We start from the raw sequence: 26892 nt of genomic DNA on the forward strand, positions 1-26892 counted from the left end.
TGACTGCTCTGATGTTCAGTTGATGTAGAACCAGCGTCAGAAAGGTGGTGATTCACCTGGATGGACTTTATGGTGATGTTAAACTGGATCGCTTTTTAGCCTAGCCCACTGACGCCGGACTAATTTCTTAATCCAAAACCTTTTTGTGGCAGAAAGTTAGTCTGGAGTAGCTCCGTCGGGAACTGATCGTGTTCCTGCAGATCTGGTTGTTGTGGGAATTACAAACTCCACGAGAATTTGTCCACGCTTCTCGGGCTGCGAGAACAAAATGACGTTGTTCTGTTCTCGCAGCTTTTGTTTGGGAGTTCACTCAGCTTATTCTCGATACATCAACCGGGCAGAACCTTTTTTTTTCTCCTTGTTTATTGTTCTGTCATTGGTCAGAAATTGGAAGTGGCCGCTAATCTCTCTGTGGGTGCATGCACGACGGACATGTTCGTCAAAAAATAATAAGGAAAGTTCCTCTCTTCAGCATCTCCCACAATGCTTTGCAGGGGGAGGGGCCTGTGAGGACTTCCCTGGAGTTCAGCACTTGAGTTTCCCGTGAAGTATAAATGACCAGAATGACCAGAACAAACTTTTGTCTTGTTCTCGCAGCCCGAGGAGAGAGAACAAAGTTCTTGCTCCTTGCAGACTATGTAACAAGCTTAACATTTAAAGCTTTCTAAGGTGACATCATCAAAATAACAATCATAATCTTTAAAGTTCACCGTTGAGTGAGTCACTGAGCGAGAGAGAGACTTTACAGCTTGGTCTGAAATACGTATCGTCTCCCCAAGTCATGACCACGGTCTTTTTGAAAATAACGCTGAATACTGGAATCTTCATGTAGACAAGATTTAAAGCAGGACTGGTTCCACTAGTGTACCTAATGAAGTGGCCAGTGAGTGTATAGTCAAGATCAACGTATTGAAACGTCAACGTTTCTCGTTGTGTAATGAAAACTATTGAACCGTCACCACTAGGAGACATCATTCCCACATGTCAAGAAGGTTAAGATGTTTAATTCACACCAGGTGCATTCTGGGAAGTGTAGGCTATTTTTAGCTTTAAAATATGTGTGGTACTAGACTGCTGCAGTAGCCCTTTAAGTTCAAGTACATGTCTTTATATAGCCCATAGTACAAACTGTCAGAGAAAGTCCCTCTGCAACGCCAGCACCCATCTAAATGTAAATCTCATTATACGTCCGCGTGATCCCAGGACGTCTTCTGTCCATTCAGAGTTTATTTACCAGCGAGCCGTCCCGTCCCATCCCCTCCCGTCCCATCCCGTCCCGTCCTGTCCCGTTCTCAGCTGTGTGGCAAACTGGGCTCATGTGGTTCATCTAATTATCTGTTAGGTTTTAACTAAATTAAGTTGTAAAACTGTAACGAACAGCCCAGGACGAACAGTCCAGGACGAACAGCCCAGGACGGGACGGCTTATAAAAAACAACTACAGAGAGGGAGAGAGGATCAGAGTGGATGAACAAGCACAGATGAAGACTTTTATTGTGAAAGAACTCGTCATAGAGGAAGTGAGAGATGCACTGTAAAAAAAAAATCTACTTTTTCTATTTGTCTTGTTGAAATCTAATGAAAGTATTTTTTAACCAAGAGACCAAATTAAATTAGGAGAATTATCTTTTCTTCTTTATTCATGACACAATCAATAAAATAAATTAAGTTGATAACTCATAAAACTTAAGTTTGTTTCTTCACGTTATTTAGAAGAAACGTTCAGCATTTCAAAATTAAGTTATTCCAGTTATTTGATTTTTCAGCTGATTTGGGGTTTTTTGTTCGTTTAACTTTAATAAATAAATGAGTTCAACCACAGACAGTTGACTTTTGGAATCAATGTGGACAGAGACGATGGAGACGTGGAGACATCTTGGTTGTTTTCTAAGACTCTACACATTCAGGACATGGAGGAGGACATGGAGGAGGAGACTACCCCTCCTTCTATCTCCTCCTCCTCCTCTTCACTCTCTGTCTTGGTCACCCTCCTTCTTGTCATTCATCTCCTTCCCCTCCTCCCCCTTCTACTCTAGACATTCAGGACTGGAGACAAAGTTGGAGGAGACAATATTCTCCTTTCCTCTCCTCCAACTTGTTCTCCTTCTCCTCTTTTATCTCCTTCTCCTCTCCCTCCTCGTCCTTCCTCTCTTCCTTCTCGCTTTTCTTCTCCTCCTCCATCTTCTACTTCTCCTTTTTTGTCTCCTCCTTCATCTTCTTGGCCTTCTTCCATTTCACCCATCTTTTTTTCTTCCTCTTCCCTTGTCTTCTTCTTCCTCCTCCTCCTCCTCCTTCTTCTCCTGTTCTATCTCCAGTAGATGTGACGCTCCTCTCCATCAGTAAAGCTCTACAGGTGATTGATGTTTTGATGTGGACTCATGTATCTGGTCCCATCGTTTTACCTGGTCTCCATGGAAACGGTCGATCGGGTTGAAGGAGATATCTTTATTTTAAAGTCTGTTGACGTGATCCTGTTCTTATCTACAATCATTGTGGTCTCCTTCAGATCTGGATTCTTTAAACCGGTTTAAAATGCAGCAGGTGGAACTGGTCCTGGTTCAATAACGAGAACATTCATCGTTACTCTGGGGGATCATAACGTTTATTTACTCTTTATTTCTCTCTCTCTCTCCAGGATTCAAGTGTCCTGTCTGCTCCAAGTCTGTGGCGTCCAATGAAATGGAGGTTCACTTCATCATGTGTCTAAGCAAGCCCCGCCTCTCGTACAACGGTAAAGAACTTTTATCTTTTATTTTTATTGTGGGCTGGATCACCGCCGAGCCGGGATGCGATGAACCGGTTCTGGCTGCGGTTTTTCAACATGATGTACTTTTACTTTTTTCATATTTATTGATCCCCGTCTCCAAGACTGTGCCACGACGCCAAGACTCCTGCTGCTGCTGCTGCTGCTGTACAGATAATTATTCAAGACGTCGTGGGTGGGTCCAAACACTGGGGCGTGTTATCAAGCCGTTCCTCCCAAAAACATGATAAATATGAATGAGGAGAAATCATAAAAATTCATAGAACGACTTTACTCAGCGCATCCGTTCATCCGGTCCAGAAAATACAAACACAGCTGAGGATTAAAAGCCTCCATGATGGATTTCAACCCGTTCCCAAAAACCATTACGCTTCTGTAAGAAACCAACCGTACAGTGTAAAGCATTGTAGCGTTAAATGCTGGTTAACTGATGTGTTTCCTGTTTGATTTGGTTCATTTAGACTGAAAGTAAAAAGTTCACACGACTAATAGATAGATAGATAGACAGCTGTATTGATCCCTTTGGAGGGTTTCCGCAGGGAATTTGACATCTCCATCGCACACAGCACTGTCGGACATACATGTACAAGAATTGAATAAAGACGAGTGAATAACCCCCAATTTCCCAACACCCAAAAAAGATTAATAAATCTTTTGTACATGGTTTGTTATTGCACGTAGAGAGAAGAAACAGACACATGGATGGTTTTGTTTTTATTTAATTGGCTGGTTGATCAGTTCAACAACTTCTCAGGAGATTCAGGATCTTCTACAACCTACAGCAGGTATCAATCCTCTAAAACACAGATGAGTAGAAACAGACCGGCGACTTTAAAGCTTCATCGGTCAACTGGTGGTGGGACGTCGTGAAGACAGAGGACCAGGCTGTATGAAGACAGTGAGAGATGAGCTGTTGGCATGAATCTAGGAGAAGACAAGAAAGTAATCTATAGGGGAGGAACTTTAGGACCCTTAACATCAGGTCAGGACTCAATAGTAAGAGACTTGGACCATAAATTAACAAAACAGCACAAAAAAAATTGCATCTTCTGCACATTTTGTCAAAATTAAAATGATTTGCTTTCCGTTGGGATGAAAAAAAACATATGACAATAGCTGGGAGTCTTCCAAAGTTGAGGCAAAGTTAACATCACCTAAGAGGTTCAACAGGCGCCCATGGATGAGGAATAAAGGTGGACTAAACTTTTAGTTTGTGAGCTTGGCTGTAATTTGGAACAAACTAAAGAAGCTGTGACCAACAAGAAGAAGCAGATTTAAGTGCTTTTCCTAGTTCTTATTGTTCTGCTGCACGCCAGAGTTCAGTGAAGGCAGTTCTTGCACATTCATAGCACTGGCATCATTTTAGTCTTTTACATTTTAATCAATATAATTTTACAAATGAATCAGCCGAAGTAACTGCCAAAGAGAAAAGAGAGAGAAGAGACGTTTTATATGCTGACCATTCTGCTTTTAACATATTACAAAGGTCCGAGTTCAGACGCTCGAGGTATAATTTTACGACGTCTGCTCGCTTCTTTAAATTGCGTTTAGGTGCGTAGTCACACACACAAGTAAAGTTCACCGTCAGTAACGGTTAATGCTCGGCTCTCGGTCTCGCCGCTGTATGTAACGGCGTAGAGATGTGGGAGCCGGCAACGTCACGCTCTTTTATTTCTCTTTATTGATCGTCTGTGTAGCGCTGCTCTGTGTTACCCTGTTAGCTCATCCCTCACTGTCTTCATGCGGCCTGGTCCTCTGTCTGCACGGACGTCCCACCACCAGTTGACTGATGCAGCTTTAAAGTCGCCAATCCATTTCTGCTTACCTGTGTTTTAGAGGATTGATACCTGCTGTAGGTTGTAGAAGATCCTGAATCTCTTGAGAAGTCGTTGGACTAATGAACCAGACAGTGAAATAAAAACAAAAACCATCCATGTGTTGGTGGATTATTGAAGATCTGGCTCTTTTCTAGGGATGTCCCAGGCTCTTAATATTGAGTTATGTCCTAAACTTCCTCCCCTGTAGCGTCCTAAAGTCTTTCCTTGTCTTCCTTGTCTTCTCCTAGAGTCGACTGGATTCAGTCCAATAAATCTTTCTGTCAAAGTTAATGTAGTGTGGAGAGGGTAGCTGGTACCTTGTGTTCTCTACTCCAGGAAACTTTTCTCTTCTTTTAAACGTTCAGTGTTTGTTGTTGTTGTTTGGGTGCAGCCTTTGACTGACTCAAACAGAAGAAGAAGTTTTATGGCAGACCTAAATTCAGTAACTACAAAAGATCAGGCTTGGCTCAGCCCCAATACCGATCAGGGCATCCCTACTCTTTGCTAACACCACTAGCATTATATCATGTAATCAAGATTGAGAGGGGTACCAGAACCTAGCATCCATCCATCCATCCATCCATCCATCCATCCATGCTATTGCACTTTTAATGGTGCATTCACACCAACAGTGAAGGAGCAACAAGTCTACTTGTCGCTTGGTGTCGGGTTTAGCATGAAAGCTAAGCTAAGGCTTCACCTTTTTTTGTCGCACCCTCTGACGCGGTGACACGTCAACTGAAAATCCACAACATTAAAACCACACATGCCAACATATTACATCCAAAAGTAAAACCAGCCACAACATTATGACCACTGACAGGAGAAGTGAATAGCATTGACCATCTTGTGACAGTTCAGTGTTCTGCTGGGAAACGTTTGGACCTGGCATTCATTGGTGTGGATGTTACTTAGACATGTAGCACCCACCTAGACCAGACCAGGCACCCCCACCCCATAGCAATGACACTCCTTGATGGCAGCAGCCATCCCCAGCAGGATGCAGTCTGACACAGACACACACACAAAAACACTTTAGGAACAACTAAAAAAAAAAAACATGAAGAACAGCACAAGGTGTTGACCTGGCCTCCAGATTCACTAGATCCCAAACTGATCAAGTATCTGTGAGATGATCCACAGAGGCCCCTCCCCTCAAAGACCCCCCACTAACAACATTCTGTTACCAGACACCACAGGACACCCTCAGAAGGCCCATGTCCATTCTCTGATGAGTCACCACAAGGGAGGCCTACACAATATTAGGAAGGTGGTCATAATGTAAAAAGAATTGTCACATTTGCTCTTAATGTGCATAAATTATTATTATTTATTATTAAAGTGTTTGTTTTTTCCTTTAAAAGTTGCATCTGTGGATCTAATTCAGACTCAGTTCTTTCCAGACTAGGAGCTGTAACGTCTGAGATTCTATCATCATTCATTATTATTGCTCGGTGTCAAGGTGCTACTATCTGATATTTATGAATGAAATAAAAAAAATAAAAATAGTACATAAAGCTGCTGCAGACGCGTTGTCTACCGTCCAATCTCCTGTTTTATTTCCTCCTGCAGGCTGTAGGTTTGTTTTAATAATGCCACTCCCCGTTCGTTCATCGCCCCCACGGCTGCTCTCAGACTTGTTTGGTTCGGCTCTGATCGGGTCACCTTGCAGAAGTCGGTGCGTTTCTGACTGTAAAGATAACTAAATCATGTGCAGTCGTTACAGCTTGGGGTAGGGTGGGAAAGTAATTTTACAGCTCCACAAATAGCCGCCAACGAGGCCCGCAAGGCCAGCGTTGTGAGGGATAATGTACGTTTGAAGCCTGCTGCTGGATTTTGGACTGAGTGACAGAGACGGAGAGAGGAGAGTGAAACTGTCTGAAACGAGATGGGATCTAGAATGATGGAGCACCACGATGGCCGATAACAGACGAGAGGACAGAGGGTGAAAGGAGAAACACTTCCATAATTCTTCTTTTTTTTTTTTTTTTACTTCCTGCCGTTCTTTATTTCTAGAAAATTACTTTCTCTCTCGTTGCGTCCCTCTCTCCTCCGTCTGTTCCCGCCGTGTAATCTCTCTGTAATTTTTTTCTTCTCCTTCTCCTCTTCCATCTTCCTCCCACTTTGTCCCTTTGGGTTTCTGAGACCCACAAAACTGGCCGAGCTTATCTCGTTTCCCAGCATGCTCAGGGGTGTATTGTCAATCCACCGGGGGCAACGCTCGCTGTCGCACATCAGCACATCTCAAACACACACGTTTGCTCCAGGGATGGATTCATGCAACGGACTGGACGGATTTAGTTTGAGTCTCATTTGTGCAAGCTAATAATTTGCATCACATCATCTGCATACATGCGGTACGTAGAGTGGTTTTAAAAGCTTACGTGGACATTTTTCACGTTTTACACCTAAACTCGAGGCGTTTTTTTGAAAAAATTCTTAATCTTGTTAAATAAAAATGATAAAAATCCATTTGGTGCTTATAGGAGCTTTAAACAATATCAACCTAAAAAGTATTAAATGTTAAATATTTCCACCAATGGTTTTTGAGGCAATTGTAACAATTTACTTACCACAATTTTTCAAAGAAAAAAATACTGCTGATTGTATTTGGAACATTTCAAACATTTCCTTTAGTGTCATTAAGTTGTATTTTTTTGTATATATTTTGTACTTTGCATAACATCATCTGCATACATGCGGCATGTGGAGTGTTTTTAAGAGCATTTTTCACGTTTTAAATCTAAACTTGAGGCGTATCTTGCAAAAAGTCTTAACCCTGTGAAAAAAAAAATCATAAAAATATATATTTTTTTAAAAATAGAAGTGCTTGTAGGACCTTTAAATTATATCAATATAAAAAAAATATTGTTAAATATTTCTGCCTATGATTTAGTTTTTTGCAGTATTTTTGGGGCATTTATGACAATTTACTGACTACAATTTATTTATTGTTTTAAATACTGCTCACTGTATTTGGAACATTTCAAACATTTCTTTCTAGTTTCGTTGTATTTTTTTGCATTTATTTTGTTCAGGCAAAGATAGCCGTTGAGCATCAGGTAATAATTTACTTCACATCATCTGCATACATGCGGTACATAGAGTGGTTACGTGGACATTTTTCATTTTTTAAATCTAAATTTTCTTGCAAAAAGTCTCAACCCTGTGAAATAAAAATTATAAATATATATTTTTTATTTTTATTTTTTTTAAATAGAAGTGCTTATAGGACCTTCAAACAAAATCATTGTCAAAATATTGTTAAATATTGTTAAATATTTCCACCTATTTCCATGGCATTTATGGCAATTTACTTGACCACTATTTTATTTTTATTTTAGAACAAAAAATAAATACGTAAATAGAGCTCATTGTATTTGGAACATTTTTATATTTTTTTCCCCCAAACAGGATCTTTTTTTTTTTTTTTTTTTTTTATGACCATTTTATTCTACTGTGGTGAATCTTTTCATTTCAGATTTTTATTTTATTTGGTTGTTTTTAGAAACATCTCAAACACACATTTACTGCGGGGATGTATTCAGAAAAGGACTGGACGGATTTAGTTTGAGTCACATTTACACCAGGTAATAATTTGCATCACATCATCTGCATACATAGAGTGGTTTTATGGGTTTATGTGGACAATTTTCACGTTTTACACCTAAACTTGAAGCATATCTTGCAAAAATTCTTAACTCTTAAATAAACAAGACTTCCAAATTTCTCTAGAAACTTCTCAAACATCTCAAACACACATTTACTGCAGGGACATATTCATAAAAGGACTGGACGGATTTTGTTAGAGGATAAAGAATTAAACACACCTGTGGTTGAGTTTGGGTTCTGGCTTTTCTCCGTCATTGTGAACGTACCTGATTGTGGATGGTTGTAAACTCGCTCTTCATGGCAATCTGAGGATTTAAGTAAATAATCATTCAACACGTTGCCTCGTCCGTCGTTGCAACAACCTTAACATTAAAGACCGTCTTCCTTTTGGCCACGGTTTATCATTAATAACTCGGTGCTTTAAACGCAACTCATCAAGGCAAAGCGGAACATTCAGATTAAAACTGAAGCAAAAATAAAAAATAGCCTCGAGCATAAGGGCTGGAAAAGCTTGAATGAATAACTAATCCAACACTCTGAACAAGTTATTCATTATTCTGTTTAATCTGCTTCTGAAGTTTCCTGCAGGACTATTTTGTTTACACCTTCCTGTCTGTGAGTTACATGGGAAAGGTTCTTAAAAGCATTACATTCCTGAACTGTTTTAGGAAAGCCTTTGAAGACTACCTCGCTACTAACACTCACACACCAAAGAATATAAATAATAAAAAACCTGACAGACATTTGTGTAAATTGAATGCTATCAAGTATTTCTAATGTGCTTTTTGAACTAGATTGCTGCACCGGTGGGAGGATGAAAGACAGGGCATTGGACCTGAGGCATTGTTCCTTTTGATTTTTTTATTTTTTTTATTGGGCTAAAACCTGGACAAAATCAAAGGCTGCGTCGGCCCTAATGCTGTAGTTTCACTCGAAGCGGTTCAGACAAATCCCAAACTTTGAACTGATCAAAGCGTCCAACGGCGGCTGCAGCAATTGTTTTCAGTAAAGGCCTCATTCAAAGACGCGCTATAAAGGACAGGCCACAAATACAGCACTCTGCTGCAATGCTCAGACAAGTTTCCTCAACGTCATACGTTAATGCGTCGATTTGCACGCAAACTGAAACAGGAAAAGTCGAAATTCATCAAACAAGACCCTGACATTTGAGATGTTCTGTGTTGTAAATCATTTCTGTCCCGAAGGGGGCAGTAATACGACCAGAAGGTCCAAAATCTCAAAAGAAGAAGTCGAACACATCTTAAATTCGTTGCTGTGTCCTCATTTGAGACAAGAACTCAACAAGAGGCTCCAGACCAGATGCAAATGGTGACGCTAATGGTGATGCTCTCCGGGATTTTGTTCCTGTTAACTAGCTGTTAATTAACTAGACAATAAATACATTTAAACAAGAATTAACGAATGAAATTATGAATATGAGTGAATGATTCTGTCATTAAATAACTTATCAGCATGTGGTTAATTATCAATGTGAATCCGGTGTCTTTATTTACCTTTATTACCTGAGATTATAGTGCCTATGGAAGCTTCCAGGGTTTATAATCTGAGTTAAAGCGCCGTTCTTGGTTCTGAACCAACAGTAGGGATCCGTTAGAGACAACAGCTGTTAAAATATTCTACTGCGTACATACAGAGGGCGAAACAGAGATCAGATCCGAAGTGCTGGCTGTGGACGCATGTTAATGTCAGGTGTGGATATTTGAAGCCGGCCACTTGCGATCGGATCGGATTTCCCAGACTGGATGATAATGTGACGTCTGAACAGAGCTTTAAGTTTTTCATCATAGACAGGAAGTATATTTATTAGTATTTACTCCAATCTCAAATGTGTATTAAGAAGGAGACATGACAACGAGGATTGAGTCGTACGCTTGGATTTAAACCTCCCAGATTTTATCCTCACATGGATTCAGTAGGAACACAGCGTCGGTCAGTGGGTCAAAGCACCTTAACTGGTAAAATATATGTTAATGGGTTAATACGAAGTCTGAATACAAATACTAATCAAAGTAAATGTGTTACTTGTGTCTCTTTGCTCGCCTTCATGCCTCCTCAGTGCAGGAGCAGATGAGGGTTATAGGTAGCACACTGAGTCCACGTGAGCTGACCACTGGATCTTTTCTGGGCTTTGACTTTGCATGATGATATTTTAATGCCTTCGTCTAAATATAGCCCCCCTGCTCGCACAGAGAGCGAGAGGACGGAGGGGGCTGGGCCTCGTACAGACATGGAAGTCAGCAGGGTCGTATATGAAGTGAAAGGTAAAGATGAAGCTGTGCAGCTCAGGTCACCGGAGGACGCAGGAAGAGACGAGGAAAGAGGGAATTTAGTGGCGTGATTCGGCGAAGCAAAGAGCGTCTCCTCGAAGTCGTTATTGATGTGGAGGCGCTGGATGCCAAACGTCTGCTGGCAAGACTGCAGCCAGGAGAGACAGCTGAAAGTCAAGAGGGAAGCTGGCATTCCACCAGCTTCTGATCAGTTTAATGCCGCACATAGTTCATGTGTGGTCTCACACGTGTCACGCAGTTTAATTTTTAAACCTGTAGCCTGGAAGCCAGACCAACGTCCCCCTCCCACAGTTTTTATGTAGCAGAAAGTTGGTGTGGAGTCTCTCTGTTGGCAACTGATTATACTCCAGCAGAGTGTGGAGAGGATGATGGAGTTGCAACCAAAAATTTCTAAACAAAATTAAGAGCAATTTCAGCTCACTGCTGCCACCTGCTGTTTAGTTCTGGGTCTCAGTGTCGTGTTATGTCCACAACTCTGACTAAAACCATAGACAGTATGAAGTGAAACCAAATCAAGTAGAGCTCCCCCTGGTGTCTGGCTGCAGTATAGGTCATAAGCTCCACCCCCTAGTTGTTAGTGGGCGGGACTTGAACCAAACTAAAACACGAAAATACACGTCAAATGATGGTTTCTGTCATTTTAGGTAGTGAATATAATGTTGATGAATGTTCAAGTGTCAATTTTTCATTTTAATTAGTTATGTGACGCTATAGAAACATGATGTGACGTAATGGAAACCACCAGTTGCCATGCCAACCACACCGTAAAGTGTCCGGTGGGCCAAAAAAAGATAAAATTAAAAATAAGTCCAGTGTATAATCGAACATTTTCTTGTCACTGGTGGGGGCAGAGCAGAGCGTAGTCTTAATTAAACGAAAATGTGAGTGAGTCTGGAGGAAGTGTGGGCGGGGCATCAATATGTCGCAAGATGGCGCCGCCCGTATCCCCGGGAAAATAGCGTCAGTTTGGCCTGTGCAGGAAAGTGATACAGTCTATGACTAAAACAGTGAAACCTCGCACGTGAAAGTGTCTGGTATTGACCCACAGGTCGTATGTTTCGGAGGTCAGGGTTAGGAAGGACTTCCAGGTATCACTAACAGTTTACCTCCTACACTACACCATGAAACTTAATTTCAGGTCACGTGCTGGTTCATAAAGAGTTAAGAGCACACCAGTGTAGCTGCAAGGATCACGAAAGGCTTCATCAACCAACATGATCCGTTTAAAAGGCCTCTCGGTCGGCGGGTTAGGGCGCTAGCTTGAACCTGACGACCTCATTTTTTTAAAGCGTTCCACAGGTGAAGGAAACATGATTGAACGGCGCTCTTAACTTGATTATCAGAGCTCGGGTCAGGTGTTGACTTTAAATCTAATACACTTTGCTCTCGCTGTCGAGCGCCGTTTAGAGGACTGCACGGAGTTTATGGCAGCTGATTAATCTCAGAGTGTTTCCTGGTTCGATTCGTCCGGGCTAATAGGAAAATATGAAGCAGAGGAGGAAGAGGAGGAGGAGGAGGAGGGTGAAGAGGAGGAGGAGGGTGAAGAGGAGGAGAGCTGCTGCATTGTTATCAGTATGTAGATTCCAGCGATTTAATCTGGAGCACTCGGTCGGAGAGAGATCCTGGATGTTTTCATTGGGGATGGAGGGATGTGAACAATAGAAATGAGGAGAGAGAGATGGAGGGAGGGAGGAGGAGGAGGAGGAGGAGGAGGAGGAGGAGAGCAGGGTTACAGGAGTTTGAAGAATTAAGCTGATTTGCAGTCAGAGCATATGTTCTGTCTGTTACTTCATCTATCCGTCTATCTATCTGTCTGTAACTAGAGGGATACAAGAACTAAACACAGGACAACCAGGAAGAGACAGAAATGGCTGCAACAGAATTTAAACTGACTACAAAGAGACAAAAACCAAGCGCAAAGAAACACAACATTGTTAATTAAGGACTCAAAATATCTGCAAGAAGATGCAAAACAACCACAAACGAGACAAAAGAGACAAAAACCAAGCACAAAAATCCCCTCAGAATGTTGGAAATAGCATTAAGTTGTAAACTAATTTAACTCCATGGCTCTCAGATGACATGTATGACTACTGACTACATACAGCCCCCCCCCCCCCCCCCCCCCCCCCAAACAATCAACAGATCTTTTTGCAGGAGCAGAATCGGTTCCCAACAGAGAGACTCCAGACCAACCTCTGTCTGTCTTCCAGGCTCAATTGCTGCCGTAAAATTTGTCTTGACTGAAGGTCAATCAAACGAGGGGTCTCAAACTGACTGCTCAGAGTTGCACCACAGCTCTGAGCAAAACTACGAGACACAATACATCACAAAAAGATGCAAAACAACTAGAGAAGTACCAAAAACGAGACACAAAGCAACCGCAAAGAGACACAAATGGCTGCAAAAGCATCCAAGCTGACTACAGAGAGACAAAAATGAAGCATAAGGACACATGAGAGGTTGCAAAAGGACTCAAAATGGCTGCAAGAAGATCCAAAACAACCGCAATGAGAAAAGAGATTCAAACTGACGAATAAAAAGCACAAAACCTCACGAAAGGTTTTTAAATAGCACTTTGTCGTAAACTAATCCAACTCCACGTCTCTCAGATGATGGGAATGACTCTTACTGTTACTCTTCTGTCTGTCACCACATTAAGCCCCGCCCCCACGAACAATCCGATTGGCCGGAGCAGAATCAGTTCCCAACAGAGAGGGTTTTTACTTCCAGGCTAGAACTGAAGATGAGGTACTTGGCTTCTGCAGGTGTTTTATGTGGAACAGAAAAATGACTGAACTCTGGAGGGTGACACTGAGTATAAACATTAACTTTTGTGGAGGCGTAGATCAGGACGGGACAGAAAACAGAATCTATAAACCTGATTTTAATGCATTTACCTTCCCAGCTTTAAATAGAAACCTTTACATTTCCACAGCAGCAGCAGCAGCAGAAAGCAGCCGGCCGCCGCGGTGTCTGTGCACCGAGCCGCTCTGCTCCGGGTTTGATTTGCTCTCGATGTTTGTTGCTGCATACTGATGCGTCCTCTGCCACCTCAGATGATGTGTTGGCGAGGGACGCCGGCGAGTGTGTGATCTGTCTAGAGGAGCTGCAGCAAGGGGACACCATCGCCAGACTGCCGTGCCTCTGCATCTACCACAAAAGGTGAATGACTCACACTCACACAGAGAGGGAGGGATTTGAACCAACGCCCGTTCTATGGTTCTGCTCACAACGCTCCAGTAAAGACCATCCTTGGAGATGGACGGCACATTTGGAGGTTATAGGTGTTATATCGTCAGATAATAAAGGTGATGAAGCTGATATATCACCGTCACATTAACTGGATAGCTCGGGGTCATTTGCATAAACAAATGAGATGATTGCTGCTAGTGGTCCTCTTAAGTTAAAAGAACTTTTGCATCTTTTAAATCCAAAATTCTGTGTTTGCATGATTTAATATGAGAGAAACATTATATAATACATAAATAATGAATCTCCTTTTAATGGGCAGACATAAAATATAAAGTATTTTTATTATTAGTCAAAATGACTTTCGTCGAGATTTGAATATCGGTAGTTTAATTTTGTGTTTGTATGATTTAATATGAGATGAACTTTTGATCTTCATTTTATTATAGTTATATGCACTTAAATCCTGTTGTAAACCCTTTAAGGAAGTTTTATTTAGCATAAAACCACATAAAAATATTTATTTATTGCTCTACTTTTCTCTAGATTGCAGCATTAATTTTCTGAAATAAGTGGTTTTTGTGTTGAAATACATTTTTCTGCTTACACCTCATGTGCTTTGACTTTGACCATGTCTCAGCAGAGTATGTCTTATTAACTTGGTTGTTTTGTTTTTTGGGGTTATAGTAAAGGTAACACTTATAAGTTTACTGCAAGAGTTCAGGTGTAAGAGTCAGTATAGATGTTACTGGGTCACAGGGAATGAAAGTGTATCATTAACAGTGGCGGCTCCAAAACCTTTAGAAAACCAATGCACGGCAAGCTTTTAAATATCAAATATGAAGCATCTGCTGACTGTAACGGTCAGACTGTTGACTGTAAAAACAAAAACAAAGCTTAAACAAAGAAACCTGGACTTGTAGAGTTCCTTGAAGATGTACTCCCACAACAAAACGGCTCTGATTGGTTGGAGGATTATCCTCTGTGTACGTTGCAACCATAGACAGTATAAAGATGGACGGTGGAACAGCTCCTCTAAAGTGAAGCCAAAGCAAGTAGAGCTCCCCCTGGTGGCTGGCTGCAGTATAGGTCATATGCTCCACCTCCTCCATGTTAGTGGGCGGGACTTGGGCCAAACTAAATTTTTTTTTCAAGGATGGTTTCTGTCATTTCAGGTAGTTAATATAATGTTTATGCAAGTTCAAGTGTCAATTTGTTTTCTGATAAATTTCGTTTCAGTTAGCTATGTGACGCTATAGAAACAGGAAGTGACATAATGGCAACCACCTGTTGCCATGCCAAATTTAAAAATAAGTCCAGTGTATAATCCAACATTTCCTTGTAACAGGTGGAGGTAGAGCAGAGCGTAGTATTAATTAAACTGAAACGCTAGTAAGTCTGGAGGAAGTGTGGGCGGGGCATCAATATCACGGCTCCACGTGGCTCCGCCCTCAGACTGTACTGATCAGACTCTGGCTCCAAACTCACAAGATGGCGCCGCGTGCATCCCTGGGAAAATAGCGTCAGTTTGGTCAATGACAGGAAGTGGAGACGTGTAGTCCATATTTATATACAGTCTATGGTTGCAACACGCCCCATAATGAAATCCAAATGAGGCATTAGCAGACTCATACAAGTATAATATTTCTGTTTAATTAGTTTGATTGGGTTCTCTTTGTCTACTTTCAGGATATGTGTGAAGATCCACTGATGTTTTGACTCGTTTTTATGCAGAAATGCAGAAAGCTCTGACAGCTGCATCTTAATATCTTATTATAAATGAAAGATTACTAAACCAAATAGATATCTACATGCTTCCACTGTTTCAGCAACTGCCTCTGACTTCCTCAAATATTCTGTAAATATATTATGTTTAAAATAATGCACATGTGAGTGCTGCTGTTCTCTTATAAAACGTATTTGTTTGTGGGCGTACATGGAGGCCTTCCAACAACCCTCCAGCTGCTGCTTCTGTATAACTGCTGTTATTCTCAGATATTTGTTCCCGCTATGTGCCACTGATGTAATAAGTTCATCTCTGTGCGTCCTCGTCTTTCTGCAGCTGTATAGACTCGTGGTTTGAGATCAACCGGTCCTGCCCTGAACACCCCTCTGACTGACTGACTGATCACTGGGCCCATCCTGAATACTGTTCAAGGTGAGAGACGCATTCTGAATGCTCATCACTGCAGAACTGTGTATGGATTATAATTTATTATTATTTATTTATTATTAAAGACAAACAAACAGAAACACTAACAGGACAGGGACAAAACAACTGGTACAGAACATCTGAAAAACATAGTTATAATAATACTAATAAATCATCATGATAATAAAACATTAATGAACTAATAAACTCACAATTATGTAACAGGGTCAGGAAATAAAAATGAAGAGACAAGATACATTTATTCAGTAAACTGTAAACAAACAAATGTATTAAATAAAAATAAAATGTTTAAATTTTTATCATTTTCAATTTGTTTTAAAAAAGAGAAGAAAAATATAATATAATAATAATAATAATAATAAAGTACCTATAAATAAACAAAGAAAAAACATTAGAAATTCATGAAATCAAATATATATATATATATATATTTGATCAGCAGTGACTGTGGAAAGGAAAGCAAGCAGAATCTGAAGTGCAGCTGCAGTACATAATTCTAGCCTGAGGGGGCAGTAATATGCACTGTGGCATCAAAACTGAATCAGTTAAAAAAAAGAAGCAGAAGAAGAAGTTCAGTTTCTTCAGTCCTGCCATTTACTGTCAATGTGAAGTATGAACGGAGGAAATTTTATTTTATTCTCTTAAATTCATCGTGTTAATTCCTTCACCTTCATCTGGGACTTCAGAGTAAAATACCTGAACCTCTCTGAGGTGACCGTTCATGGGGACTAAATTATATCTCTGCCATGTTTCTCCATTATTGTGCTAAAGCTAAGCTAGCGATCTGGGCTATACTGGAAATCATTTGATTTTATGGCTCCACTGACCAATCAGGTCCTCACCATGTCCTGTGCGTTTTAAATACTGATCAGATCATTATTTAATTGAAGATCAAAATGACAGAAATAAAAAGGCCGGGGTTCATTTGTCGCTGACTTCCATGCTGTCTCTTTGTCCCTCTGTCTCCAGGACATCTCGTGGTCCTGTCATGGACATCTGGACACAGACGCAACCAAATCCGATGAAACAATCAAAGCGATCGACACCCTCACCCCGACAGACCCCCCATCATCCTAAACCAAGATAATTATTCCTCGTGAACTGAACCAAAAAAAAAAACTGTCAAACCGTCGTACGTTAAAAAGAAGCGGGTGGGGAGGGAGGGGGGACCCCCTCCATTATACATCCGCTGATGATACTGCTTTACAACCACCTCGCCCTTCCTCCCCCGCCCTCACCTCACACCTCTCCAGGCTAACAGAGTCCCCGTAAAAAGGGCTTCGTCGTCGTCTTCGCCGCCCGCCTCCCTCCCCGCCCGTTTCGACGTGCTCAGGTCCTCGCTGGCCTTCCATCTGTCTCCGTCTCTGGATCCGGGCTTGTGTCCGTCGCTTGTGTCCAGCCCCCCCACGGCCTTAACTGGGGAGAGGAGAGGAACCCAACACATGGAGAAAATAAAGAAGGAGGAAGGAGGAAGCCCGGCGGATGGAGGATTGTTGAGCTGCAGAAGCTTTGCTACAGAAAAGAGACTGGGCCTCTCAGCTCATGCAGCAGGACTCCAGCTCGGTGACGCTCCTTCCTCATAACCCCTGACCTTCCTCGCCAATTAGACTAATTAGTTAATTAAACAACTCCCCGCAATGCTTTTTAGATCTTGATTGTGCACACCTGGGCTGGCAGGGAGGGGTGTCGGGAAGTCAGCGCGTCTGGGGCGGAGGAGGAGGAGGAGGAGGAGGAGGAGCAGTCTGAGCATGCTCAGTCAACACCTGAGGGAGGGATTTAGGAAGGGGCCAGCAATGTGTGTCTGGGATGTCGTGGTGTCAGGCGTATGTACACGGTGATAACGTAGCTTTTGCTGAAGCCTTGTGTGGTCGTGTGTGGGACGGTGTGGACGGTCACTGTAGAGGTCTGACTGGGACGGTGCTGTGTGTGCGTCTGTGTATTGAAATGTTTACAGTCTAGATGTCCATGTTGTGTGTGTGTGTGTGTGTGTGTGTGCGACTGGCAGTCCTCCCTTTACTTTGCTGATGTTTACAGCTGCAGAGAAGCGACGTGACATGTTGTAAATTTCATACGTAACCTCTCTGAGTTCTTTCGTTTTTAGATCTGCCAGATTTTTCCACGTGATCACGATTAGTCATTTTTCTCGTGTCGGCCTCAAAAATGTGAGAGTGAGTGCGAGTGTCTTCGTGCATATGACTGTTTCTCATGGAGGGATTTTACTTAACGGGTCAACTGGGCACAGACACAAGGACGTTTCTGGTTAGTCAGTGGAACCGCCACCGAACGGTTAGGAAGATATTCACAGAGACTACAAATGACTCAAGTGACATAAAAAGACAAAAAATGACTCAAATCAACTACAGAACTGCAAAGAGATGTTAACTTCAACTACAACGTGACTAAAGATGACAAAGCAACCACAAAGAGACTCAAAACCAAATAAAAAGAGACTTGAACCAACTTCAAAAAACTTGACTATGTGACTACAAAGTGACTAAAAGAGACTCAACACAACTACAAAGACACTCAAACCAGCTACAAAGAGACTAAGACTAAAAAACGACTGTAACTTCTTCAACTACAAAGTGACTAAAAATGACAATTCAATTACAAAAAGCCTCAAAATGATTCAAACCATCTACTAACAGCCTCAGCCTCTACAGGGAGACACAGGAAGACTCAGAGCTACTACAAAGAGACTCAAACCAGCTACAAAGATACACAAAACAACAACAGGGAGACGCAATGCAACTACAAACCTATTCAAACTAACTACTAACAGGCTCTGAGCCTCCACAAGGAAACACAAAATGACTTAAAGCTACTAAAAAGAGACTCACGCTGGCTACAAAGAGACACAAAGCAACAACAAGGAGACTCAAAGAAACACAAAAGCAACTACTGAGAGACTCTGAGTCTCTACAAAAAGCCTCAAAATGAGTCAAACCAACTGCTAACAGACTCAGCCTCGATGTGGAGACATAGAAAGACTCAGAGCTACTACAAAGAGACTCAAACCAGCTACAAAGATACTCAGACCGGCTACAAAGAGACACAAAGCAACTACTAAGAGACTCTGAGTCTCTACAAAGAGACTATAACTAACTACAAAGAGACACAACGCAACTACTAAGAGACTCTGAGTCTCCACGAAGACAAAGACACTTGAACTAACTACGAAGTTTCAAAGGGCCTTTAAAGTAACTAGTAAACGAAAGACTCAAAAAGAGACAAAAACTATCGACTACAATGAGACACAAAGAGACAGAAACCAACTACAAATAGAGTCGAAACATCTTCAAAGAAAGAACAAACCTAAATGTCCACAAAGAGTCCAATGAAGACGATGCAGAGAGACCCAAAATAACCATGGAGAAACACAACAAACACAACTCATCCTCATCATCTTTAACTGCTTGGTCTCCCTTTCAGCCTGGGCGTCTTTGAAAGGAGGTTGTGTTTTTTTTTTTTGAAGTCTGTGCCCAGGGGTCCCGCCGTCTCATAATCCATCCGTGACCGTTTGTACATGTGTGTTTGCAACTGAAAAGGTGGCTCTTGGTCTCTGCTACTACTACTGTCGGCTCCCCATATCGTGTTTCTGCTAGAGCAGGTCTGGCTGTCTGCACCCGGAGACGTGAGCCGACCCTCGGACCCTCGGACGGACTCTGTAGACCCACTGTGGAGCCACTGGACTGAGGGTGGAGGGGGGGAAAGGGGGGCTTATTTATTCATTTGTTCATATTTAACAATATTTGTTTAATATTCCAATCATGTGAGGTGTTCACTCACGTTTCAGAATGATGCCAAGAGCTGATGTGTGAAGACTACTACGAATCAAACATACAAAAAAACAAACTGCATTTACAAAGCTACTGTAAACAAATGGTGGAATAAATTGTGCTAGATGACAGCTTCTGTTTCCAGCTTCCATTCTGTGACGGGTTTTATTAGTGGAACGTGGGAAAACCCCAGGAGGAGTTATTTTAGGAGCGAACCAGACGTACCCACTTTTAGACAGTCGTTTACTACATTTCCCACAATGCTCTCTGACAGCTTCTGCAGAGGGGAAGGAGCATGAGTTTAGAATAAAGCTATTAGAGAGACATTTGCTATAGAAAGTTAAATTGACTTTAAATGTTAAGAAGTTCAAATGTTCAAATATGGAAACTGAATTTGTCTAATTTCCAATGAAAGACTGTTGCAGAGTTTTGGACGATTGGATGATCAGGATTTACAGGATTTCTTGTGGTTTTATAAATAAAAATAATAAATACTTTAGTGCGTAATAATCTATAAAAGTCAACCATTCAGAGCCAAATTTATCTAATTGTCCAAACATCCTAAACTATCCCAGCCTAGAAGTCAGACCAACTTCAAGACCAGCACTTTTTTTTTTGTGGCTGAAAGTTGTTCTGGAGTCTCTCCGCTGGGAACTGATTCTGCTCCTGCTGCGCCAATCAGATCGTTTGGGGGCGGGGCTTTGTGTGGGTGATTGACAGAAGATCAACAGTAGTCACGCTGTCGTCTGAACACCTACAAAATGGCTCTGATTGGTTGGAGAACTTTCCAGTTGATGCAGCGGTATCTTTTTTCTCTGTATTAATTAAGACACGCCCCCTAACGAAAGCCAAGTGTTTAGTCTGGCTTCTCCAGGCTAGCATTCATCCTCAGGACACCATGCATATCTACAAACTGCTTTTTAATCCAAGTAGATGTTTAGATATTTTACTGGATATGAAAGAATTTTGAATTTTGAAAAAGTCATCTTTCCTGAAAAATCGTTTTTGAAGCTCAATGTGGCGTCTCTGGACGCCGCCATCTTGGCAGCACCTGACTCCACCAAACTCCCAGCTAATTCAACAATGATCAAAGAGGCGGAGCATGAGTGAAGCTAGCAACCTGTGAGGACACCCACCTGTCACTCAAAGTGGCCACGCCCCTTAATTCAGCATAGCTTTAAGCCTTGATATAATTTAAACAGGTGTGTTCTCCCTGTACATTGGTCATGGATGTAGAAATTAGCTGTAGAGACCAAACAGTTTTTTGTACCAGGCTGTAAACATGTTTTTTTCTGGTGTAAAGTTTTTAACATGGAGCTCTATGAGGATTGACTCAGTTTCAGACGCAACCTCTAGTGGACATTAGAGGAAGCGCAGTTTTTGACAATGTTCACGTTTGTTTTGAAAGCACCAGAAACACTACAGATGATGCAGCAACAGAGCAGCACCTCTTTGTAGTATGTATATATAGAAACTTCTGTTCTGTTTTTAACACCGTGATCCAGGCAACTCATTGAAAAACTGACATTTAAAGCCTTCGAATGGATGCTAATTTCATTTACAGCATTTTCTTTTTGCAGCATAACATTGAAGTGAAGTGTTGCAAGTCCCAGGTCACAGCAGTTAAAATGATTTTAGATACGGAGAGTTAATGTGTCACTGGATGTCCCACACACGTTTCAATGTTATGTTCACCTTCAGGGGCCCAGATCTGATGTAGTGTAGTTTGACTGAGGTTTTATTTCCCTTCACAGTAAGGGTAGCATGCCTGTTAGTACTGAGATCATCCCTATTAAGGCCCTGACACATGGAGGCGTTCAGACAGAGGACAGCGTTAACTTCACATTCACGGTGCAGAACAGGGGGCCATAAGAGGCCAAATAACGATAACTGCCGCCATCATCACCAGTTTATGGGACACACAATGTTCCCTGTGTGTCGTGGCCTGCAGCTAACGGAGTGGGGATGATCTCTTTGGCGAATGACGTGTTTTCAGTCTGGTTTGCAGAGGAAAGTTTCTGCTTCATTAAAGTCAGCGTAGCGCCTGCAACTCAGCTCAGACACCGGGAGAATACGCTAGCTTCATTTACTGCTGCTTCATTTAATCTGATTCCTTTCTGAGGATGAAACTGGCGACCTACTGACATCTCTAATGACTCTGACGTCCAGTTTCTGGGACGACTAAGAATCAGGACATATGTAATGATCTATAACGTCAAAATGGGAAACATCACTGACTTCCTGTTGTCTGACAGATTGGAAAATTCAAGATTACAGCATGGACTTCTTGTCACTTTTCATTTCTCAACAGATAAGTGTGATCAGCACAGAAGGAAGAAGTTTAGAGCAAAAGAGAAGCATGCAGCATGACAATTTATTCTTCCTTTCCTCATCCTTTTAAATTGTTTTGAACTCCAAGGTTGAAATTTTAGTCCTAGTTTGAATTACTTGTGCTTTTATATAATTTTTTTGTTCATATTAATCGTTCTAAGATGTATTACTGCTCAAACCTTTTAAAGGTAATATTCTGACATCTAATGGCTAAAATCGTAATTACACATGACTTTCACGTGAAAAACGTGAATATTACTGCTTTTTATTGACGGAAATCATTATAATATAAAAATCTAAGTTTAGTTTTGTCCCTAATGTAAACAAATATATTTGTCTTTAAATAATTATCATATTTGGCGTTTAAAAATAACTAAAAGTGGTCGAATAAATCAAAACAGGAAAAGACAGCACAGTTCAATACAAAACAAAAAACAAATCGATAACAGAAAGATGTGAATCGATTGCGATTGAATCAATTGCTCTGGTCTGGATCTCCCTGCAGCGCTCCCATTGGCTCACACGTTGCTGCAGCGCTCTGATTGGTCCGTGTTTATGGCGCCAACGCGAGGACAAAGTGTAAATACAGCCGGGGGTATTCGTTTTTCTCCACAATTTACTGGGAATAAATCGGTAAATTTGTTATTACTGGTGTATTACCGGACAAATGAACACACAGTCGTACCTTCCCGTTGAAGCCGGAGTGGGGATGGAGGAGAATTACCTGTCCCTAGACGACATTTTGCTCTCTCACGAGAGACTTCCTATCCGGACCGAGTGCACCTTCCCCCGGCTTGGATTCCTGGAGAGGTCGAGCGACACTCAGGACATCCCGGAGGTCGGTAAAATTAATTAAAATGTCATTAGTGATTGTTATTGTAATCACATTAACAGTATTTTTGTCTTCCAGCTCTAAAGTATCCGTCAGATAAATATAGTTTGGCTGCGTAAAGCCACCTAACCTCACGCCAAACTCCATTCATTTTTTCGCGTGTTTTAATTTTCTGGTTTTATTTATTGATACGTTTGATGGATAAAGTTATAAATACTTTTCAATAATAAACTATTTTCACTCGTTACTTCGGCACTAATGTCAGTAGGACTTTAACGTATGTAACGCGTAATTCCATTTAATTGTATTGTGGTAAGAGCAGCATTACATGTTAAAATGAAGATTTCAGCATGACTACGTGCTGTATGGTCGTTTATGACTTACCCGAATTTAACAGAAAGAAGTTTTAGTCACATTAAAGATAATAAAAAGTCTGGTAACCTGACAAGTAGATAACAACATATCAATATGCAAATATTATAAAGGTCTTAAATTTGTTTTTGGACTGACATTTAATATGCCTGCAGTGTAAATGTTCCTGTTTGCAGCTCTGAAGCCTCTTTCCTTGGTCTCAGGGTTCAAAGATGGAGCTCCCTCTGTGGCTGTCCAAGGGTCTCTATGAGAGGAAGAGGAGGGTGCTGTCTGTGGAGCTCCCCAAGGTTTACAAGGAGGGCTGGAGGACCGTGTTCAACGCCGACCCCAACGTGGTGGACCTGCACAAGATGGGACCCTACTACTACGGCCTGGGCTCCCAGATGCTGCACTTCGACAGCCCAGAGAACCCAGACATCGCTCAGACCTTGCTGCAGGTAAGAAAATAAATAAAAAACAAAAGAGCTGACGAACCTAGGTCTGCTCTGGACAACTACTGAGTAATAAATATTAAAATCACACATATTTACACTGATTTATTTGCTTAATCAAAGATAGATAGAAGCACCTCGTCACGCAGACTGCTTCTACAAACATTTGTGAAAGAACGGGTCGCTCTCAGGAGCTCAGTGAATTCCAGCGTGGTACTGTGATAGGATGACACCTGAGCAACAAGTCCAGTCGTGAAATTCATGTTCTCTGGAGTGATGAATCACGCTTCTCCATCTGGTAATCTGATGGATGAATCTGGGTTTGGTGGTTGCCAGGAGAACGGTACTTGTCTGACTGCATTGAGCCAAGTGTGAAGTTTGGTGGAGGGGGGGTTATGGTGTGGGGTTGTTCTTCAGGAGCTGGGCTTGGCCCCGTAGTACCAGTCAAAGGAACTCTGAATGTTTCAGAAGACCAAGAGATTTTGGACAATTCCATGCTCCCAACTTTGTGGGAACAGTTTGAGGATGGACCCTTCCTGTCCCAACATGACTGAGCACCAGTGCACAAAGCAAGGTCCATAAAGACATGGATGAGAGAGTTTGGTGTGGAAGAACTTGACTGGCCTGCACAGAGTCCTGACCTCAACCTGATAGAACACCTTTGGGATGAATTAGAGTGAAGACTGAGAGCCAGGCCTTCTAGTCCAACATCAGTGTCTGACCTCACTAATGAGCTTCTAGAAGAATGGTCAGAAATATAAAGACACTCCTAAACCTTGTGGAAAGACTTCCCAGAAGAGTTGAAGCTGTTCTAGCTGCAAAGGGTGGACCCACGTCATATTAAACCCTATGGATTAAGAATGGGATGTTACTATAGTTCATATGTAGAGACTGAAGGTAAATTTCCTTGTTTAGCATTCTTTTGTTCTTGCTTTTTAACTTAAAAATCAAATAAGCTCTTGTTTTTAAACTCTAAAATAAAAAAAAAATAACTTGAAATACCAGAAAGTACCAAAATGAGTATGTAAACGGTATAAAAGTACCTGAGATATGTGCTGCACTTGAGAAAAGACCGGAATTACACAAGACAAAATGATAAAATGATAAATGGATCAAGATAAATTGTCCAGAGGATGTCTGTGTCCTTGATGTTAAAGAGTCTGATGCTACTAAAGCGTCTTCTTCTTCCTCTGTGGCCTTGGCCTGAGATAAATGGTTTAATTCATTTATTGTCGTCAGCAGAGACACAACACAGATTGAGTTAACGCCTGCAGCCAGTGTTAGTTCCTACATGGCAGCTAGGGGGCGCAGTCTGCCCAGAAACACAACACACTACTGGTTGACTGGTTCAGCTGTTTCCAGGTAGAACAGCTTTAATTTAAAGGCTGTTTATAACCTCACATGACGCTCTGACTTAAAGTGTGAGTACATGAGCATCATTTAGAAAATCTACAACCCTGCTACTGTGTGAAGATGATGTTTTTAACAAGTAATAAACAAAGAGCTGCTCCAACTCTTAAATAAATGATGTAGAACTGGATTTTAAATCAACTTAAAAGGCAGAAATATCAAAGCAGAGATTTAGAAATCTATCTGATTGCAGGTTTGTCTAGACTTTATATACTCTGAAATTCATTTATTATTAAAGATTTGTTTATTGAATGATGCTAAAGAGACAATCAAATAGCAATTTATCATTTAAAGGAACAGCAACGGCAAATTATCTCCAGTTAGTCAGGATACATGTCTTGATAGCTAAGTAGTAGTAGTAGTAGTAGTTAACATGCACATACTGAGTCATTTATTTATTCATTTTTTTAATACATACACTGATCAGGCATAACATTATGACCACCTTAGTAATATTGTGCAGGTCTCCCCTGTGGTGACTCATCAGAGAATGGACATGGGCCTTCTGAGGGTGTCCTGTTGTTAGTGGGGGGGCCTTTGAGGGGAGGGGCCTCTGTGGATCATCCCATAGATACTTGATCAGTTTGGGATCTAGTGAATTTGGAAAAGTTTCCCAGCAGAACATTGAATTATCACAAGACGGTCAGTGTTATTCACTTCTCCTGTCAGTGGTCATAATGTTGTGGCTGATTGGTGGATGTTATCAGTTAAATACTTTGATTAATCAATAATCTAATATGCAGATTAATGTATTTTAACATCTGGATTAAAAGCCGTCTCCCTCCGCCCAGACGTTCATCGGCCGGTTCAGACGGACCATGGACTCGTCCCAGAACGCCTACAACGAGGACACGTCGGCGCTGGTGGACCGCCTCGACTGTCTGGAGAAGGCTCTGTTCAGGTCCGGTCAGAGCGGCCTCAACGGCTTCCAGAGCTGGGAGAAGGGCCAGGCCTCGCAGCTCACCGCCTCCAACCTGGTCCTCAACTACCGCAAGAGGAAGATCACCGACATTCACACCTGAACAGACCACGGCGGCTCAGACTGTTTGTCCTCCACACCTGAGCCACGCTGTCGCTGGAGAGACGACGGACATGTACAGAGAATAAACCTGCTCCTATTTATTTAGTTCCTGTTGATTGATCAATTATTCTGAGTGAAGATTTAACTGGTTTCATCCCAGTTTTATATGACTTTGGGTAGAAGTCATGAATCAGTCTTTGTGGAGTAATAATGGCTTGATACACAAAATAAAAATAAAAATATAATAAGATGTGTTGTTGGTTTCAGACTAGTTTAATTTTAAATTCCTGTATATGTGATAAATACAACAGGCTGCTGGTGATTTACAAGACCAGAATCCTCTCACCTGAACTTAATGTTAACCTGGACACTGTCCACCTCAGTCAGATCAGACTGATGGAGGTTGTGGAGGTGGTAACCATGGTAACCTTTACTAGTCAACACCAGGTGAGGAGTTTCCAGGAGGGACGGAAACATGGAGGTAGAAAAACAAGATGAACCAAGATGGAATCAATGTGGACAGAGACGATGGAGACGTGGAGACATCTTTGACGTCTTCTAAGACTCCACACATTCAGGACTGGAGGAGGACATGGAGGAGGAGGACACTTCTTCTTCATCTCTTCCTCCTACTTTTCCTTCATCTTCATTTTCTCCTTTTCTCCTACTTTCCATCTCCTTCCTTTTTGTCCTCCTCTTCCTACTTCTCCGTCTTCTTCCCTTTTCTCCTACTCCTTATCCCCTTTTCCTTCTCCTTCATCTTCTCACCTATCTCTTCTACTTCCTCATTTTCTCCTCCTTCTCTTCCTCATACTTCTTCATCTGCCCTTTTCTCCTTTTTTCCTCCATC

General features: G+C 41.6%; 2 protein-coding genes across 2 annotated transcripts in view; both read left to right on the top strand.

Annotated features, from left to right (window-relative positions):
* znrf1 (zinc and ring finger 1) overlaps positions 1–15813 on the top strand; it is a gene marked incomplete at both ends in the record, with an annotated part of 46250 nt that extends 30437 nt beyond the window's left edge. The window contains 3 exons of the mRNA XM_084556076.1: positions 2635–2730; positions 13561–13666; positions 15756–15813. Of these exons, the coding sequence (XP_084412202.1) occupies positions 2635–2730; positions 13561–13666; positions 15756–15813 (260 nt within the window). The remainder of the gene's footprint in view (positions 1–2634; positions 2731–13560; positions 13667–15755) is intronic.
* Positions 15814–22574: 6761 nt separating this feature from the next.
* On the top strand, positions 22575–26346 carry gins3 (GINS complex subunit 3). Its single transcript, XM_084554485.1, has 3 exons — positions 22575–22814; positions 23384–23617; positions 25813–26346. The coding sequence occupies exons 1-3, from the start codon at positions 22644–22646 to the stop codon at positions 26041–26043; spliced, it is 636 nt and encodes a 211-aa protein (XP_084410611.1). The 5' UTR covers positions 22575–22643; the 3' UTR covers positions 26044–26346.
* Positions 26347–26892: the final 546 nt, after the last annotated feature.

Source organism: Chelon labrosus, assembly GCF_963514085.1.
Source record: "Chelon labrosus genome assembly, chromosome: 11".
Taxonomy (NCBI): Eukaryota; Metazoa; Chordata; class Actinopteri; order Mugiliformes; family Mugilidae; genus Chelon; species Chelon labrosus.